At 39.1% G+C, this 17,546-nt stretch overlaps 1 protein-coding gene across 1 annotated transcript; it reads left to right on the top strand.

Annotated features, from left to right (window-relative positions):
* Positions 1–1,245: 1,245 nt before the first annotated feature.
* Positions 1,246–1,969, top strand: LOC122672432 (NAC domain-containing protein 1-like). The gene is made up of 3 exons (XM_043869909.1): positions 1,246–1,428; positions 1,513–1,772; positions 1,886–1,969. The coding sequence occupies exons 1-3, from the start codon at positions 1,266–1,268 to the stop codon at positions 1,967–1,969; spliced, it is 507 nt and encodes a 168-aa protein (XP_043725844.1). The 5' UTR covers positions 1,246–1,265.
* The last annotated feature ends 15,577 nt before the right edge of the window (positions 1,970–17,546 follow it).

Here is a 17,546-nt window from a genome sequence, read left to right on the forward strand (position 1 = left end):
CATGAGGGCGGCATCTTGAACACGCCATTCCGCTGCTTTCTCGAGATCATCAGGGCACGATTTATCACCAGTGACATAGTCATAGATGCGTTGTCCGATCAGGTAAGGAACAACCTGTGTTTTCCAATAGATGTAATTGGTGGAGTTCAACTTGATAGAGAGAAAATGATGAGCACCAGAACCAGGTGTTGGAGGTGCAGTGGAGGTTGGAGGAGGGGCGGTGGAGGGCACAATGGGGCTGCTTTAATCGGCCATGGTGTCCATTCGTTGGAGGGGAGAAAAAAAAAAGGAGAATTAGTTTGGGAAGGGACGCTCGGTGGAGCATATGGCTCTGATTACCATGATAGAACTTGTAAATATTTCATTAACCTTAATTCTCTCTACAATAATAGTAGAGATTATATACAAGAGATTACACTTGATCTTACGGGATCCTAGAGATTGATATGCAATAGGAAACTAGGGATTACATAAGATATTACCACATGTGATAATGCTGAGAATGGTAAGTCTTCTTGTCCAAGATATTGCCACATGTGATAATGTTGAGAATGGTAAGTCTTCTTGTCCAAGATATTGCACATGTGATAATGGAGAGGATGGTAACTGCATGGTAGGTGGAGAGAAAATAGGGAGAGAGAGGATCTCTTGGTTGATATTAATCATGGCAGTATAAAAAAATGGTGAAAGTTTTCCTTCACAATGTTGTGAAGATTCACTATACCACCCTAGGGTATGAACATGTTACAAGACTTCAGGAGAGCCCAAAGTCTTATAAGCACACATCCAGTCAACAAGGCAACCGTAGACTCCCCCCTAGGTCACCCCTCCCGAGTTGTTAACCATAGAAGATGGGGTCAATGAAAGCACCAATGTTACGAGTCTTTAGGAGAGCCCAACCCAAAATCTTATAAGCACACATCAAGTCACCAAGACAACCGATGTGGGATTCAAGAGTGTAATAGAACCCTATAAGATTTTAGTAAGCCTGATCCCTTTTTGCAGCGTAGATATATTGAAGCCCCACTTCTTAAATCATAATTCATACTTTAGGGGCAACAATCAAACACACCCCATCCATTTCTTGTTTCTCATTGTTTTGGCTATTAATTATTTTCTTTCTTAACATGTATTTATCATGAATTCATTCTTCGTCCATTTCTTGCCTTCTTATTATTGTACCTATACTTATTTATGTGTTCTAACTATTTCTTAACATGTCATTTCATGTTCTTCAATTCAATCTTTCAAGATAAGGAAGAGAAATGTCGAATCCAAATTTGCCAAGTGGATTTAGATTCATTCCCACTGATAGCGATCTGATCTATTTTCTCAAGGACAAGCTTTTGGATCGTCTTCAACTTCCTGCTGGTCTTATCCCAGACAATATTAATCCCTACACTTACGACCCTGTCCAACTTCCCAAAGGTTCGTTCTCTCTCTCTCTCAATTGTAAGGGTTTGTCACCCATTTCATTTGTGAAAATTAAATGCTTGTGATGATTTGCTGTAGGTGAAGACTTTAAACATGACAATAATGCATTTTTCTTCATTTACAAACAAGAGAACCGAACTATAAAAGATGGTTTCTGGAGGGCTTTTGCTTTGCCTAAGAAGATCTTCAATAAGGACCAAATGATAGGATTCAAGGAAGAGTTTGTTTTTTCCTGGTCAATACAAAATGAAATAATCAAAACCAACTGGATTATGTATGAATACAGCATAAACCCCGCTGTATTTTCAGATGATCAGCAAAAAGCTATTGGAAACAACGTAAGAAAGAATTATTAGTTTAGCTATTGGAAACTGGTAGCCATCTCCCTGAATTTTTGCTTAAAATTTGAAACTTTGCAAGTAACCCTGACCCTTGTTTATTTGGTTCTCAGATGGAAAGCTATATAGTGTGTGGAACTCATTACAGGCCCTCGCATAACCTGTATGAGGAAGAATTGGAAGAGCTAATCAGATAAAAGCAGATCCCAGTAATGTATATGGAAAGAACTTATATGCTGCCTTGATGTTTCATTGTCTCAAACAATAATGGTAGAGTAAAACTCCTATGTATAGCCGAGAACAATTTACAGTGATACCCTATAAATATTTTTTCAATATATTGCAGAGATGTGTGCTTCTTTCTTTTTTCATTACACTATGAAGGAAAGATCAACAATTTATTGAGGTTAAGTACAATTTTTTTTGCTAATGGTCAGCAAATGAATTGTATTAAAGAAAGCATAAAGATATAGAGGATACAGACCGTTGAATTACTAGAAAAGCAAGGCAACCAACAAAATCAGAGAAAACTAAGAAAATCTGTATCTAGGTTTCATTTGATTATTTGAAAATTGGTCTACAGCCGCAGTTTGCAAATCCCACAGGGATTAGGGTCTGTCGCCACGGTTTTTTAGAACCACAACCATTTCCCGTATCCCTACATTAGGGTAGTTCTCTTATCTTTGGTTATATATAACACAAGCTAATGGTACTTTTGGTACCATATTTTTTATTATAAAGATAATATATACATCATTAATGTGGGTGTGTTGGATGAAATCCTGACGGTGCACACACCGGGGGGGGGGGGGGAAACAAGGAAGAAAATTATTATGGACAATGGGAGTCACCTGCCGCGGGTCCTCCCACCTTCTTTATGCTGATGATTTATTTATATTCATGAAAGCAAACTTGAAGGGAGTCAGGGTGAAGCGCTTCCTTGATAATTATGGTTCGTACTCGGGTCAAAAAATCAACCTTGCAAAGAGCAAAGTCTTCATGGGAAGAATCTCTGCAGCCAGATGTCATCGCCTGCTTTTGGAGCTGCAAATCCCTGTTTGTGCCTTCCCAACGAGATACTTGGGGATCCAACTCAACAAAGGCAGGGTGAACCATGAGATGATTTTGCCCCTTTTAGATCAATTCAAGAATAGGTTGACAGCTTGGAGTGGTGGCCTTCTATCTATGGCAGGGCGTGTGGAACTGGTACGGTCAGTAATGGGTAATATTTCGATACACAATTTCTCTGTCTACCTGTGGCCGGCTACAATTGTGGATATTATGGAGCGATGGATCCGCAACTTCATTTGGTCCAGTGAGGCCGATAGTGCTAAAGCCATTACAGTCAGGTGGGACAGTCTTTGCAAACCAAAAAAAGAAGGGGGACTTGGGATCCGTCAACTAAGGGATCCCAATCTTGCGCTGCTTTCTAAGCTTGCATGGTCCATCAAGTCTGATAACTCAGTCTTCACTGCATTCATGCGAGGGAGATTAGTAAAGGCGGATGGCTCCCTAAAAAAAGCCGTAGGTACCTCATCTATTCTCCCTGGGCTTCGTAAGGCTTGGGGCTTTGTTGGCTCGGCTGAATGCTTTCTAAGCTTGCATGGTCCATCAAGTCTGATAACTCAGTCTTTGCTGCATTCATGTGAGGCTAAAAAAAGCCGTAGGTACCTCATCTATTCTCCCTAGGCTTCATAAGGCTTGGGGCTTTGTCGGCTCGGTTGAATGTTGGGTGGTGGGAGATGGACACTCCATCAATTTTTAGTACGACAAATGGGTTGGGAACCACAGCGTGGAAGACCTTCTGCAACCTCACTTGATCCCACTCTCCCTCATGGCAACGGTATCTGACTTTATGGTGGAGGGTGCATGAGACCTGCCTATGACCACAGTCCCATCCCTACAGAATGCTTTTGCTCTTCTTTAGAAGGTGGATATATTAATTACCTGCAAGGGAGATCACCGTGCTTAGGCTCACTCCAGCACTGGCGCCTTCACGGTGGCGTCTGCCTAGGATGCTCTAAGAACCAAGGCACCACCAACAGCTTGGAGTAGGATGATCTGGCAAAAAAGTCTACAGCCCCGTGTTTCAGTATTTGGATGGTGTTTGATGCATGGCGCCATTCCAACCGATGATAATGTGCGCCGAAGAGCGGTCAATCTAGTCTCAAGATGTGAGGTCTGCGAGGCTGATTCTGAAACCAGCAGCCACATGTTTCTCAACTGCACATTCTTGTGCAATAAATGGAGAGAAGTTTTATCTTTCTTCATTGAAAGCTAGAGCGGGTTCCCATCAATCCAGCTCTTATTTTCTTGGTGGAGAAGAAAGCTACAGTCCGTCCCCTTGCCCAAAGCTTGGGGTCCCCTGTTAGTTATCACATGTCACCAAATATGGTTGGAGCATAACAGATGGCGCTACGACAATCTGAAATGAACTCATTCCCAAGTGGTGAAGTTGTGTCTCAGGGAAGTCAAGGACTGTATCAAATCTATAGGGGTGAAGATCAACTCAATGAACGAGCTGATCCTTACAAGGCAGCTGTGGGTTCCCATCTCCAAATCACCAGCCAAAGACATTTTAGAGGTGAAGTGGAAGCATCCTCCTTCAAGTTGGTGGAAACTGAATATAGATGGCTCCGTATTGGGAAATCCAGGATCAGCAGGCGTAGGTGCGATCTTCAGAAACCATCTCGGCTCCCTAATTAGGTGTTTTGCCTCTTATCAGGGGGTTAGAACTAATTTCATGGCAGAAATGGCGGCGTTCATGAAGGGATTTAAAGAAGCTCGGGATCTTCATATCACCAAGCTTTGGATAGAAAGTGACTCTGCAGCCACGGTCCTGGCCATTCTCTCCTATAAGATACCGTGGTGGTTCATGCAATGCTAGTGGTCCATTTCTCCATTCCTCGACTCTATTGAGTGGAGAATCTCTCACTGCTATAGGGAAGCTAATGCCGCAGCGGATGCCCTAGCAAACCATGAAGCAAGAAGAAAGCTCTCATACACTTGGCATCATACCCCCCTACCTTTATTGCTCATATTGTAATTTGGGAGGCTCTCGGCCGGCCTCACTATAGATTCTCCTAGCAGGCTCCTTAAGTCGTGGGGTTCCCCACTTCTGTAGTTATTGTGTAATTGATCTTCGGGGTTAGACCTCTTGCTGAGGGCTTTTGTCGAAAGCACAAGGTATAGCCTTTGTGAGGGCTGGACTCCTGTTCTTTTTTTGTAACACATTCTTTTACTCTTATATATCAATACAATGCTGATCTTTAGCAAAAAAAAGAAATCAATGAATAACTAGTCACTGAGAAGATAATTAATATTGAAATCCAAAATGAACCCTACTATTAAATCATTCATTTACTATTGTAGACGCCACATTTTGACACCTTGGAAGTGTGTCTTGGCAATGTTGGTCGAGGTCGTAACTTGTGTGGTGACTGAATGGCAAGAATTACCAAATTACCCCTACCCCACTTATTGTAATCAAACCGTCCCAAGTAGAGCCAAAACCCCTAAGATAGCCTTATTCTCAATATCCGTGCCACTTTTCAGAAAAATCCGCCACATCAGTTGTACAGATGGAAAGAATGTGTCAACATCTTCGCGGCGACATATGGCGCATCGAAATCGGCCACACAAATTGATAGGTATTGATGCTTGTGTAGACCCTTAAAAAGGAACAAAAGATTTTTTTTTTTTTAAAAGTTGACCGACCCAAGTCAGACCGGATTGACCCAACCGGTCCAACCCGGCCTAACCCAGCTCTGCTGGGCCTGTTGGCAGGCCACAAGGCCCACCATTCCCCTCACATGCATGAGGTCATGCCAACTTGTGCATGTGCCAAAGTCAAGCCTGTATCGACCATGACTAGCCACCGGCCTATGCCCAGTAGTCAGCAGGCCTTGCCCAGACACACAAGTCGTGCTTGTCAGCCTGCCCACCAGCCTCTTGTTTCTTGCCATCAATGCCCCAAGGCTCATTCAGTCATTTCTTCGAACACATTTTTGCCTATAAATAGGATGTGTTTTGGAGAGGTTAGAGACCCATAAAATTCATGGAAAATTACCTTCATGAAGTTTACGCTCTTCTCTTTCAATAAATATTCTGATCATCCCCATATTATGCTCCAATATCCATAAATATTTCCAAAAATACCCCTTGTTCACCACTGTTGCCATTTGTAACATCCATTCTTGGAACGACTCTCGGAGGTTTTCGGCGATGGTTTACGGCCAAACAAGGTTACCAATATGAGTCCAGGAATTTCCACACTACAAGGGTAATTTTCCTTATTTTTAATTACCTTTATCTATTTGCTTTGATTATATTAGATAAAATAAGTTTTTTTTTTAGTTAAAAATATCTTCAAAAATAGCATGAGTGATAAAATTCTGAAAAATTTAGGGAAGAGGTTTCCCATTGTTTTTTATGTCCATTAATTTTCCTGATCTCCAAAACATGTTTTTTGTTACACTTTTGCCCCTATGAATATTTTGGGGTTTTGCAAGAGTGGTGCCCACAAAATAGGATTCGAGATTCGCCACTGACATGGTTGTGAAGAGCATATTTATCTTAGTATATAAATGCTATTTTTTCTGTCTGATTTGGATTTGTAATACATATTTTGTATTTTCTTTGTTATAATCACCGTTTTTACATTCTAAAAAGCATGAAAAATTAAAGAAATGCAAGAAAAATCATTAAAAAAAATACAGTCTTCTTTATATTACGCTTAAATTTGTAGATTCAGTATCCACTGTCTTTCATGCTTAAATTAATTTTGCAGGTGTGTCCATGTATGCCTTTTTCACTAGGGGTATTTTTGTCATTTTGTGACCGAATCAAGTTTAGGGCCCTGGAGAGGTTTCCATCACTTTATGTGCATGTTTTAACTTTCATAAGCTTGTTTTAAGTATAAGTTTGCATTTTCATGCATATTTGTATTTTTGCCATAATATGGGCATTTTGGTAATTTGCACCACTTCGTGCTTTTTATTATTGTATATATTTTAATTATTCACATGCATGTTGTTAATCATTTTTAATCATGTTTTAATCTTTCATAGCATCTAAATGTGATTTTATGCCTTTGTACATATTTTGGCCCTTTACGGGCATTTTCGTAATTTTGGCCATTTCGGATCTTAAGCCATTTTTTTATCAAATAATTTCCTTCTTCATGATAGAATCATAGGATTAGGATCTTGATCACCTTTGTACAGTTTACCTTGTTTTACCCATAGAGTTAGGTTTCCTAATTTAAGTAAAACACAAAAAATTAGTTTAATCAGGTGCAAAATATGTATAACACAACAGTAATCAACAAAGTTTGGTCTAGGAAGACCAGCCATTGGCCGAGCGATTGCTAGGTCCCTAACACCTTCCCAGCCCGTAACTTGACACTTACCCAGAGATCTAGGGCAGACCATCCATTGAGTCATTGGAGTTAATTTAGCGCCCTTTTTCCGAAGGAGAGGCACCATTCATGGGTCCTAGACCCGAAATCTAGGTGGCGACTCCCATTTTCCTTCTTTCCCCCGGATACACGCCAGCGACTTTTTTCCACTGTACCTACAACTATCCAACTAATATAGTGAGTTAAACAATGAGATCAATGGAAGCATTATTACAAATCAATTTCCTTATTAATAACCTCATACTCATTGATTTGTAACAATTCCCGTTACAATAAGAAATTTTCTCACTAATATTGAAATCAATGGATATTCAATCCACCTATTCATAACCTTATACTCAATGATTTTTTTTATTGGTTTCATTCGGTTAGGTTTTTGGTTTGGATATCGATCGGTTCAATGTGGTCCAGTTTTCAGTCAGTTCCATCAAACCCCAATCCAAAATAAATTTGATAAGGATTAGTTTTGTTCGGTTCAGTCAAGGTTTTTCGTTCTGTCTTATTGGTTTGGGCTAAATTTTGACACCCTTAGTTCCCATTATCTTACTTTTTCTGTTGGTGGCTCAGGTAGAACATGTGACCGGTTAAAACGACATCATTAATTAAAGGTCATCAATTATGTTCCATCTATTTCTCATCTTTGTGTGGATAGAGACTGGAGGCCGGGACTAGGGGTGTCAATCGTCGGTTCGGTTTGGTTCAGTTCGGTTTTGATCAAGTTGATTGGGTTTTTGTTGGGTTGAATCGGTTTCGGTGTGGGAATGGGTGAATCTGAAACCAAACCAATAAAGAAAGGTTGGGTTTCGGTTTGATTTTAATTTGGTTTATCACGGTTTTCTCTTATCAGTTAGAATTCAGGTTCGATCCAATTTGGATTCAATTTATTATTATTATTATTATTATTATTATATATAGGGCAAGAGATCTCTACTTGGTTGCATGGTCTCTACACATGCGTCTAGGCCAATGGGTGAGCCTACCTAGGTATCTACCCAGGGGGCACATCATCTCACTGTGCCTTGTGTGAGAGGGTGTGGGAAACACCACCAAGTAGAGATCTTTTTTTTTTAGGAATGTTGTTATATATATATATATATATGGGAGAAAGTTCTCTGTCCGGGAGTGTGGCCTAGGCCAGCACTCCCATGAGTCTATCTCTCTCCTCCCTATTTGAAAAGACACCTCTACCCCCTTGTTTTAAGGAGGAGAGAGATAGACACATGGGAGTGCTGGCGTAGGCCACACTCCCAGATAGAAAACTGCTTCCCTATATATATATATACAAATAGGGTACATCTTTTTAGATTTTGGCTTTGTATCTCATAAATACTTTTTCATTATTTAGCTAGGATACAACTCATCATATTGAAACAATTAAATACACAAGCGCATACGTTACTGTACGTTACAATCGTTTTATGGAAAATATCGATGATTCCTCCTTATCGTATTAAAACAATTAAATACACAAGCGCATACGTTACTATACGTTACAACTGTTTTATGGAAAATATCGACATTTCCTCTATATAATACTCCCTTCTCATTTCACAATCAGAATTCCTTGAGGTTCTAATGGAGAATTTTTCGGGGTAAGATCTCCTTTGTAATCTTGTTCTATTCTTCTTCTTATTCTTTTTTTTATCAAGTTATGTATCTATGTTCTCCAATATAATCGTTGTCATAACGCTATGCTTTTTCTGTTGTTTTTTGCTTAATTATTTGTGTATCATTTTTCGTTCAACATTTGTTTAGGCAAATGTTATCCTTCTCTTTTTCATTTTGCTATAATTTGTTTAATAGCATATCTCATTGTTCAGATTCAATTGTATGTTCTTTCTTCTTCATTTTTGTCAATTTGCATCACTAGTCTAATTTTTTTTATTTTTTTTCTGATTTTCCATTGTATCAAAGACTTGCTAATGTTTTCATATCCTTAGAATTTTTCTTCACTTAGATATGCTTCTCGATTAACTGCAAAACATCGTTAAAAGATAAAAGGGTCTATAGGCAACTATAGCAGTACAAACATATACAGACTATACTAGTATTAACTTAATAACTTTGAAAGTTATTCATCATGTTGAAAGTCATTTTATGTCTTTCCATAAAAAAGAAAATCATTTTATGGAATTTATTCCTTTATCACAACCCAATCTATACGCCACAAGGACTGAGTCCATTACTTTTTCTACTCGGTTACACATCGCTAGTCACAATGATGTTTTTTATCCAACCCACAGCTCTTGTATCACATTGGCTCCTATAAATGGCTTCAATATCCTAAATTTATAACATCCTAGTTTAAGAAAATTCATAATTTCATCCTGTTGAGTTAAATGTTGTTTAAAATTGTTGATCCATATAACCCTATTGTTAGAGTTGTGAGTGAAGCCATTATAGAGAGAAAAGGAGTGAGTCAGCGACTAGCACATCATAGTGTAACATTTTGAGAAATGTTGAAGATTGATTATTAGATTTACAACACAGACTAAAATTTTGCACTTCATGTATAAAGCTTTTCCTCACATTTAAGAGTGAGAATTTATTGGTCCACGAAGACCATGTTATCGCCCCTAGTGCACTCATTGCATGCCACTTGATAAATCATATGCGGCTGAAATTTAGTGGATAGGTGACCACATGTCAAGTTTCAACCAAAATGGAGTTTACCACATGGTAAAATAAAGTGTAAGAAATTCCAGACTACGAAGAGGGTGCTTGGGTTACCGAAAGGATGCACATACATACTTGGGAGGATATTGAAATTTGATATGTGGCAGATACACATCGTATCCTAAATATCCAACTGCAAGAATTTCCACATATCCTTCCACTTGGCACAACTAGGTGTGCCGGCCAAGTAAGCTTTATGATTTTTGCAGACTAGATCGAGAACCTTTCTCCTACACTTAATGCATAAAGCCACTAAAATGGACCCCCTCATCCTGTTTATTATAAGTCTCTTCTATTTTCTTTCCTCTTGAATCTTGGAGTCTACATAAATATAAGAACCTTGAAAACTCTTGACATTCTTGTAGACAATCAATGATGAGTATCGATTTTGAGATAGAAAAAAAAAACCTCATTTTTTTAGGATTGTTTTATGTTAATCGTAGTGCAGTCAATAGGCTTTGAGGGGTGTCTTCTTTAGCTTCCTTTATTGGATTTTTATTTCCCAGTAAAGAACATGAATTGATCTTCTTTTTTTTTCCTGGTGCAAAGGCCCGTAGGCCATTGAGTGGTGCCCAAGGGGGCAGCTTGGGGTGCAGAAGTGAAGGGGTAGGTTTGGGGGTGGGACCCAATGGGGGGTCAGTGACAACCAATACTGCAATGTGTAGGAGGGGGTGGCAAGATACCGAGCCAAGCCATCGACCTTGCTAATCACCAATAAGGAGAAACCACTAGGCTAAGCCAGTGTCCGCATGAACCAATCTATGGTTTTCTTGGAATGTGGGTTTACATCATGTGGTATCACTTTTTAATGTTGGACAAATTGAACTTGTAATTGCATTGATCTTCTAGTACCAGTCTAACAAATATATTAATTTTGTAATAGGTTCAAGAACTACTAAGTTTTCACTATCATTGATTTAGAAGATGCTTTTACAGTCTAACAAATATATTAATTTGTAATTGCATTGATCTTCTAGTACCACTCATATATTGTTCTTATTGCTAATAATGTCATTATCATCAGATCGCTATCATTATTGAAGCTATTCCATATTACTTCAGGAAGTCCCCAGAATGCAAAATCCATTGTTTTTGTAGAAGAACAAGATGGAAGAAAAGTCCGGATGAAAAACAAAACCCTAGAAGCAAAAAGCACAATAAAGAAGTGTTTCCATCGGATCAACGATTTACCAGACTGCACTGTATGTTCTTTTCTACCAGATTTCTTTTGTTCTTGCACTTTCTTCGCTTCTTTCTCTTTTACTTTGAGTATTTAGGGTATTGGTACATTAAGCTCAATTCCTAATCTGGTTTGTCTTGAACCTTCAATAGAAGCACCATGCATTGCCCAATTAAGTTTTAATATAGTCTGAAGAAATAAGGAATTAATGGAACTGTTAAGTAGATGCTAAGAAGGCCCCTATTTGTTTATTTGAAACAACTTTGATTTAGGGATTGGGATTGGGTTGGAGTCCTCAATGCTCTAGTATTAAAATCAATTTTTAAACAGCTATGAACATTAGATACAATCAAGATAACTATATTTATACTTTGTTTTATGATCCAAAATGAAGAGTACTGCTGGGAAGTATCATCTTTTTCTTCTTCTTCTTCTTTAATTGTGGGGGTGACCAGACCAGAAAAGAAACCAAATTGCAGCCCATTATGTGCCATTCTTTTCCATTTCCTGTTTGGGCAGAATTTCTGGATTCTAAGTTGTAAACAACCCCTTCTCTCTCTCTCTCTCTATTATTTTTCCTGGTTTTTAATTACGTAATAATTGGATATAAATGGGCTCATAATTGCCTACCAGCAAAGAAAGAGGAGTTCATAATTGGGTTGCCTTACTATTTATTTTTTTCCTTGTTCATCCCTTATCCTCAATGTCCTCTGTTTTCATGGCATGGTGCCTCTACTTGTTTGCTTAACACTTCTGGTTCTAAACTAGAGAGAAAAGGCCAAACCTTAGATTTAGGGGCATTTTTTCTGTTCTGATTTTGCAACCAACATTGGCATTTTATCTGCTCTTCTTTTACCTTGTTTACAACAACTTTTTGAAAACATATGAATCCCCCTTCTAGCACTAATCCAACAAAAACTAGAGATCTAGAAATTCATGAAAATTAAGACTTCTACAACAACTTTTTTCTTTTGTTTATTTGCAAGCTGTATGATTCATGTAATCATTGATTTCAAGAATAATACTTAATTCACGAATCCAAACGACTTCTGTTAATTCTTTTGAGTTTTGATGGGACTGTCACAGGCTATAGATCCTGCTGGTCATGACAAGGCAGTTATTTTCAAGGTCAAGGCCTTGGAAGCTGTTGACAGAGCAATAACTGCTTGTCTCCACATGTTCAAAGAAGGCAAGATGAGTTAGTGAGTGAGTTACTCAAATCATTCTTCCTTTAATCTTTGATATCTTTCTCTGTCTTATTGCTTAATTTGATCCTTTATTCTTCTTTTCAGTATTTCAATCTCTATTTTGCTCGATCCAATGTCTCAAAACGAGCAGGATAACAACAGAAAGAAAAATAGGGTTTTTCTTCCAAGTTGGTCTGTCAAAGATAAGCGAGGAAGAGAACCAGTTTTTCTCGCGAGTTGGTCTGGAAACCACTCTACTCCAGCTGAGTACGGAGACCATAGTGTTATTGGGGAACCCTGGTCTCAATTCTAATCCAGAAACTGCTGTGGTGATTCTTGGACGGATTGTCTCACCTTCGAAACATGCCAGAAGGCCCAAAAAGTGCATAAGTGATGCTTGACCATGAAATTTCAGACCTTTATTTTGTGTGTCTGAAATTTCTGAAGGTGCTTCTTTAAATGGATTTCAGGTGGTGCATGATGTGGATCTTCAGAAACTACCGGTGCAGTTCGCATTAGATCGAGCTGGCTTGGTCGGCCCTGATGGACCTACTCATTGTGGTGCATTCGATATTTACATACATGGCTTGCTTGCCAAATATGATTGTCATGGCTCCCTCCAATGACAAAGGCACTCCACTTGAGGTAAGCATCACAGGCAACAATTGTAAAATTTCCAATTTGAAATGGGCAAGAGAACTATGGAGAAAAAAAATTCTTATTTCTTTGGATTTTTTTTTAACAGATTGAAAAGGTAGAATACTGATGGAAGGAAACATAGTGGCTATTCTTGGATTTGGTTCCATAGTTCAAGAATGTATTGAAGTTGCAAATGTACTAAACTCCCGCGACATAACCGTCACAGTTGCTGATGCTAGGTTCTGCAAACCTCTTAATTACAGTGGGGAAGGTTCTATTGGAGGATTTGGATCTCACGTGTCTCACTTTCTAAGCTTGAATGGACTTCTAGATGAGCATCTCAAGGTAATCAATCTTCCTTCACAGAACTTCCAAATTCCTTGAGAAATGCTCTTCTTTTTTTCCAAATTTTTTTCCCTGGACCTTGATTCTATGGAGCTTCTTTGCAGTTGAGATCAATGGTGCTACCTGACAGATACATTGACTATGGATTCCCACACGTTCAGATTCAAGAAGCAAGGCTTACTTCAAGGCACATATCTGCAACCGTGTTGTCTCTCTTTAGAAGGGCCAAAGAAACACTTCAGCTCCAGTGACTACAAATATAAATTCTTAAAAGCTCTCTCCCGTGTTGGCTATCTTGAGGAGATGAAGAAGACGGCGAGAGGAAGAAGACGACTGCCTTTGGTTTTGTTCCATCGCACCTCTCAAAACAAAACCTAAGTTATGTTTAAATATCCTTCAAAAAATTAATGTTGAAATATTTCCCTCTATTATATATGAAATAATATTCCTTAAACTTTATTTGCTTAAATACCAAGTTGTGGAAACCAAAATTACAAGGATTGATTAAGGGGAGTGAGAGCCAATAATAGCACTTAATATTGCTTATACCATATAACGGTGTTACAATTTCATCAAGGATAGTATAAAAATGCATTCCAAGAAGTATATCCTTATCAACTACGATATCCGTAACCCTATCATGTTTTTTTGTTTTTTCACTAAAAGTTTTCATTGATAAGGGAACAAAAAAAAAAAAAAAAAAATTAAAATTACAAGGCAAAAAGATCAGCAGGTGTTGTCGCCCTCCCCTCAATCTAAGAGAATCTAAATCCTGATCTTGACATTGCATCAATGCCAAGCTCCTCATTGGTGTGTCTTGGAAAATGAGCCATTAAATCTGAATTCCTTGATTTTGCAGCATCCTTCGCCACGTAGTCAGTAATGTGATTTGTCTTTCTATAACAGTGTGTAATCTTCCACAAATTGATAGGTATTGATGCTTGTGTAGACCCTTAAAAGGGAATAAAAGATATTTTTTTTTAAAAAGTTGACTGACCCAAGTCAGACCGGATTGACCCAACCAGTCCAACCCGGCCTGACCCAGCTCTGCTGGGCCTGTTGGCAGGCCACAAGGCCAACCATTCCCCTCACTTGCATGAGATCATGCCCACTTGTGCATGTGCCAAAGTCAAGCCTGCACCGACCATGACTAGCCACTGGCCTATACCCAGTAGCCAGCAGGCCTTGCCCAGACTTGTGTGTCGTACTTGTCAACTTGCCCACCAACCTCTTGTTTCTTGCCATCAATGCCCCAGGGCTCATTCAGTCATTTCTTTGAACACATTTTTGCCTATAAATAGGATGTGTTTTGGAGAGGTTAGAGACCCATAAAATTCATGGAAAATTACCTTCATGAAGTTTACGCTCTCCTCTTTCAATAAACACTTTGAACATCCCCATATTATGCTCCAATATCAATAAATATTTCCAAAAATACCCCTTGTTCACCACTCTTGCAATTTATAACATCCATTCTTGGAACGGCTCTCAGAGATTTTCGGCGACGGTTTACAGCCAAACAAGGTTACCAATACTGAGTCCAGGAATTTCCACACTACAAGGGTAATTTTCCTTATTTTTAATTACCTATATCTATTTGCTTTGATTATATTAGATAAAATAAGTTTTTTTTTTTAAGTTAAAAATATCTTCAAAAATAGCATAAGAGTGATAAAATTCTGAAAAATTTAGGGAAGAGGTTTCCCACTGTTTTTTATGTCTATTAATTTTCCTGATCTCCAAGCAAATTTTTTGTTACACTTTTGCCCCTATGAATATTTTGGGGGTTTTGCAAGAGTGGTGCCCACAAATTAGGATTCGGGATTAGACACTGACATGGTTGTGAAGAGCATATTTATTTTAGTATATAAATGCTCTTTTTTTGTTTGATTTGGATATGTAATATATATTTTGTATTTTCTTTGTTCTAATCGCCGTTTTTACATTCTTTTTTTTTGCTAAAGGTCAGCAATGTATGTATTGATGAGGATAAATAAATAATATTACAATAAAGGCAACAGCCCATGGCTGCTACTCAAACATTCAAGAAACTCAGAAACACAAAAAACAAGCATTTAGGGACTTTAAGGTCCTAACAAAATCTGTAATGTGGTCGACCCAGCGCTTCCCAGTTTACGGCATTTACTATGAAGCTTGGAAAGGCATTCCAGGTATGAGTAGACTTTGTTCTTGCCCATGATTTGCTAGGGAATCTGCCGGTGCATTTCCTTCTCTGAAGCAATGAGTGATGCGCCATTGGATGGTTTGAAGGAATTTTTGTGCCTTCCACCCTTCCTGTAAAAAGTACCATCGCAGATTTGCAGAGAGAATAGATGTTACCACAGATGCAGAATCGCTCTCCACCCATAGCTTGTTTGCATTTAACACTTGAGCTTCCTTGATACCTATAAAAAAGGCCAAAAGTTCTGCATTGTAATTAGTTCCAACTCCTTGATATGAAGCAAAAGCTTTAATCACAGCACCAAGATGGTTGCATATTAGACTCCCAGCCCCTGAAGCTCCTGGGTTCCCTAGCAACGAACCATCAACGTTGAGTTTCCACCATCCAAGAGGTGGTTGCCTCCATATTACTTCCACAATTCGCTTGACCGGAGAGCTGAAGAAGCATACTTTAAGTGATCTTGCTAAGACCAATTCCTGAACAGATTTGATGTGGGTATTTGATATTCGAGAACAATTGGCGACTTCTCTGAGGCATTTCAACACTACTTGCTTTGGCGCACTTACCCGATTGTCATATCGCCATTTGTTTCGCTCCAACCAGATTTGTTGGCAGGTAATTGGTAATAGTGTCTTCCAAATACTAGGCAGTGGTACTACTTTGGATTTCCTCCTCCACCATGAGAAAAATAATTTCATTGAGGGGAACCCACTCCAGTTTTCATTAAACATGGAGAGGATTTCTTGCCATATGAAGCATGAGAACCTGCAATTTAAAAAAATATGCATGCTAGATTCAATCTCAGAGTGACATAGCTCGCATCTAGAAACCAGAGGGACTGATCAGCGGCATACTCTATAGTCCGTGGGGAGAGCATTGTGTACCATACGCCAGCCAAAGAGAGAGGTGCGAGGGTGCAAACCTTGCAGCCAAACTGCCCAGACCCATGTAGGAGGGGCCGCCTTAATCCTTAACTCTTCCCAAGCAGATTTAACTGTGAACTGTCCCGAGTTGGTGTGAGTCCATATGCGTGCATCTCTTCTATTTGTTGATTGAATCTCCATTTTATGAACACAATTTATCACCTCTTGGGGAGCAGGAGATTGCACCTGAGGTAAGTTCCATCCATCTTCTTCTAGGAACTCCAAAACCGTGGTAGCTAAGTTCCTTGGAATTCGGTTAGGGTGAAGAAGATCCTCAATGGATTGATTCCCAGCCCATTTATCATACCAGAAACTAATATTAGCTCCATCTCCCACCACCCATCTTTCTGCAGTTTGAACCAATACCCACACCTTACGGAGCCCAGGCGGAATCAAAGATGTACCCAATGCTTTTCTTAAAGAGCCATCCTTGTTCACTAGTCTTCCATGCAAGAACTTTGCAAATTCTGAATTTGCAGCCTTTATAAACCATGCTAGCTTAGCAATAAGCGCCAAATTGACTTCTCTCATGCGACAAATGCCCAAACCTCCTTCTCTCTTTGGCTTACAAAGACTATCCCATTTCACTGTGATGGCTTTAGATTTATCTGCATCTCCCGACCAGATAAAGTTTCAAATCCAACGTTCCATGTGCTCAACAATTGAAGTAGGCCAGAGATAAATTGAAAAATTATGGATTGGAATACTACTCAAGACTGATCTCACTAATTCAACCCTACCTGCCATGGAAAGAAGGCGGCCCTTCCAGGCTGATAGTCTCTTCTTGAAATGATCCATCAGAGGCAAAACAATTTCCTTTCTTACTCTCCCTTTTAAGAGGCCTACCCCAAGATATCTTGTAGGAAAAGAGCAGGTAGGGATTTAAAGGATTGAAATCAATCATTGCCCGCGTGTAGCAGAGATTCTCTCCAAAAAAGCTTTGCTTTTTGTCAGATTGACTTTTTGCCCTGAATAAGCTCCATAGTCATCTAAAAACTTCAACACTTTTTTAACTCCCTGCAGCTCGGCCTTCATGAAAATAAAGAGATCATCTGCGTACAAGAGGTGGGATGGAGTAGATACCTGATGAGGACCTGGCAGCGTTTTAAGACTACCCGAGGACCGAAGGGCAGAGAGCCCACGGCATAGCACTTTTTCTGCGATAATGAAGAGTAAGGGAGAAAGAGGGTCCCCTTGCTTCAGACCTCTCTCCATGCCAAAGA

Source organism: Telopea speciosissima, chromosome 8 (genome assembly GCF_018873765.1).
Source record: "Telopea speciosissima isolate NSW1024214 ecotype Mountain lineage chromosome 8, Tspe_v1, whole genome shotgun sequence".
In the NCBI taxonomy this organism is placed as follows: Eukaryota; Viridiplantae; Streptophyta; class Magnoliopsida; order Proteales; family Proteaceae; genus Telopea; species Telopea speciosissima.

Coding starts and splice junctions, on each gene's coding strand:
- LOC122672432 (XM_043869909.1), top strand. CDS start 1,266: ATGTCGAATCCAAATTTGCCAAGTGGATTTAGATTCATTCCCACTGAT. Junction 1,429..1,512: donor CCCTGTCCAACTTCCCAAAG/GTTCGTTCTCTC, acceptor GATTTGCTGTAG/GTGAAGACTTTAAACATGAC. Junction 1,773..1,885: donor AAAAAGCTATTGGAAACAAC/GTAAGAAAGAAT, acceptor TTTGGTTCTCAG/ATGGAAAGCTATATAGTGTG.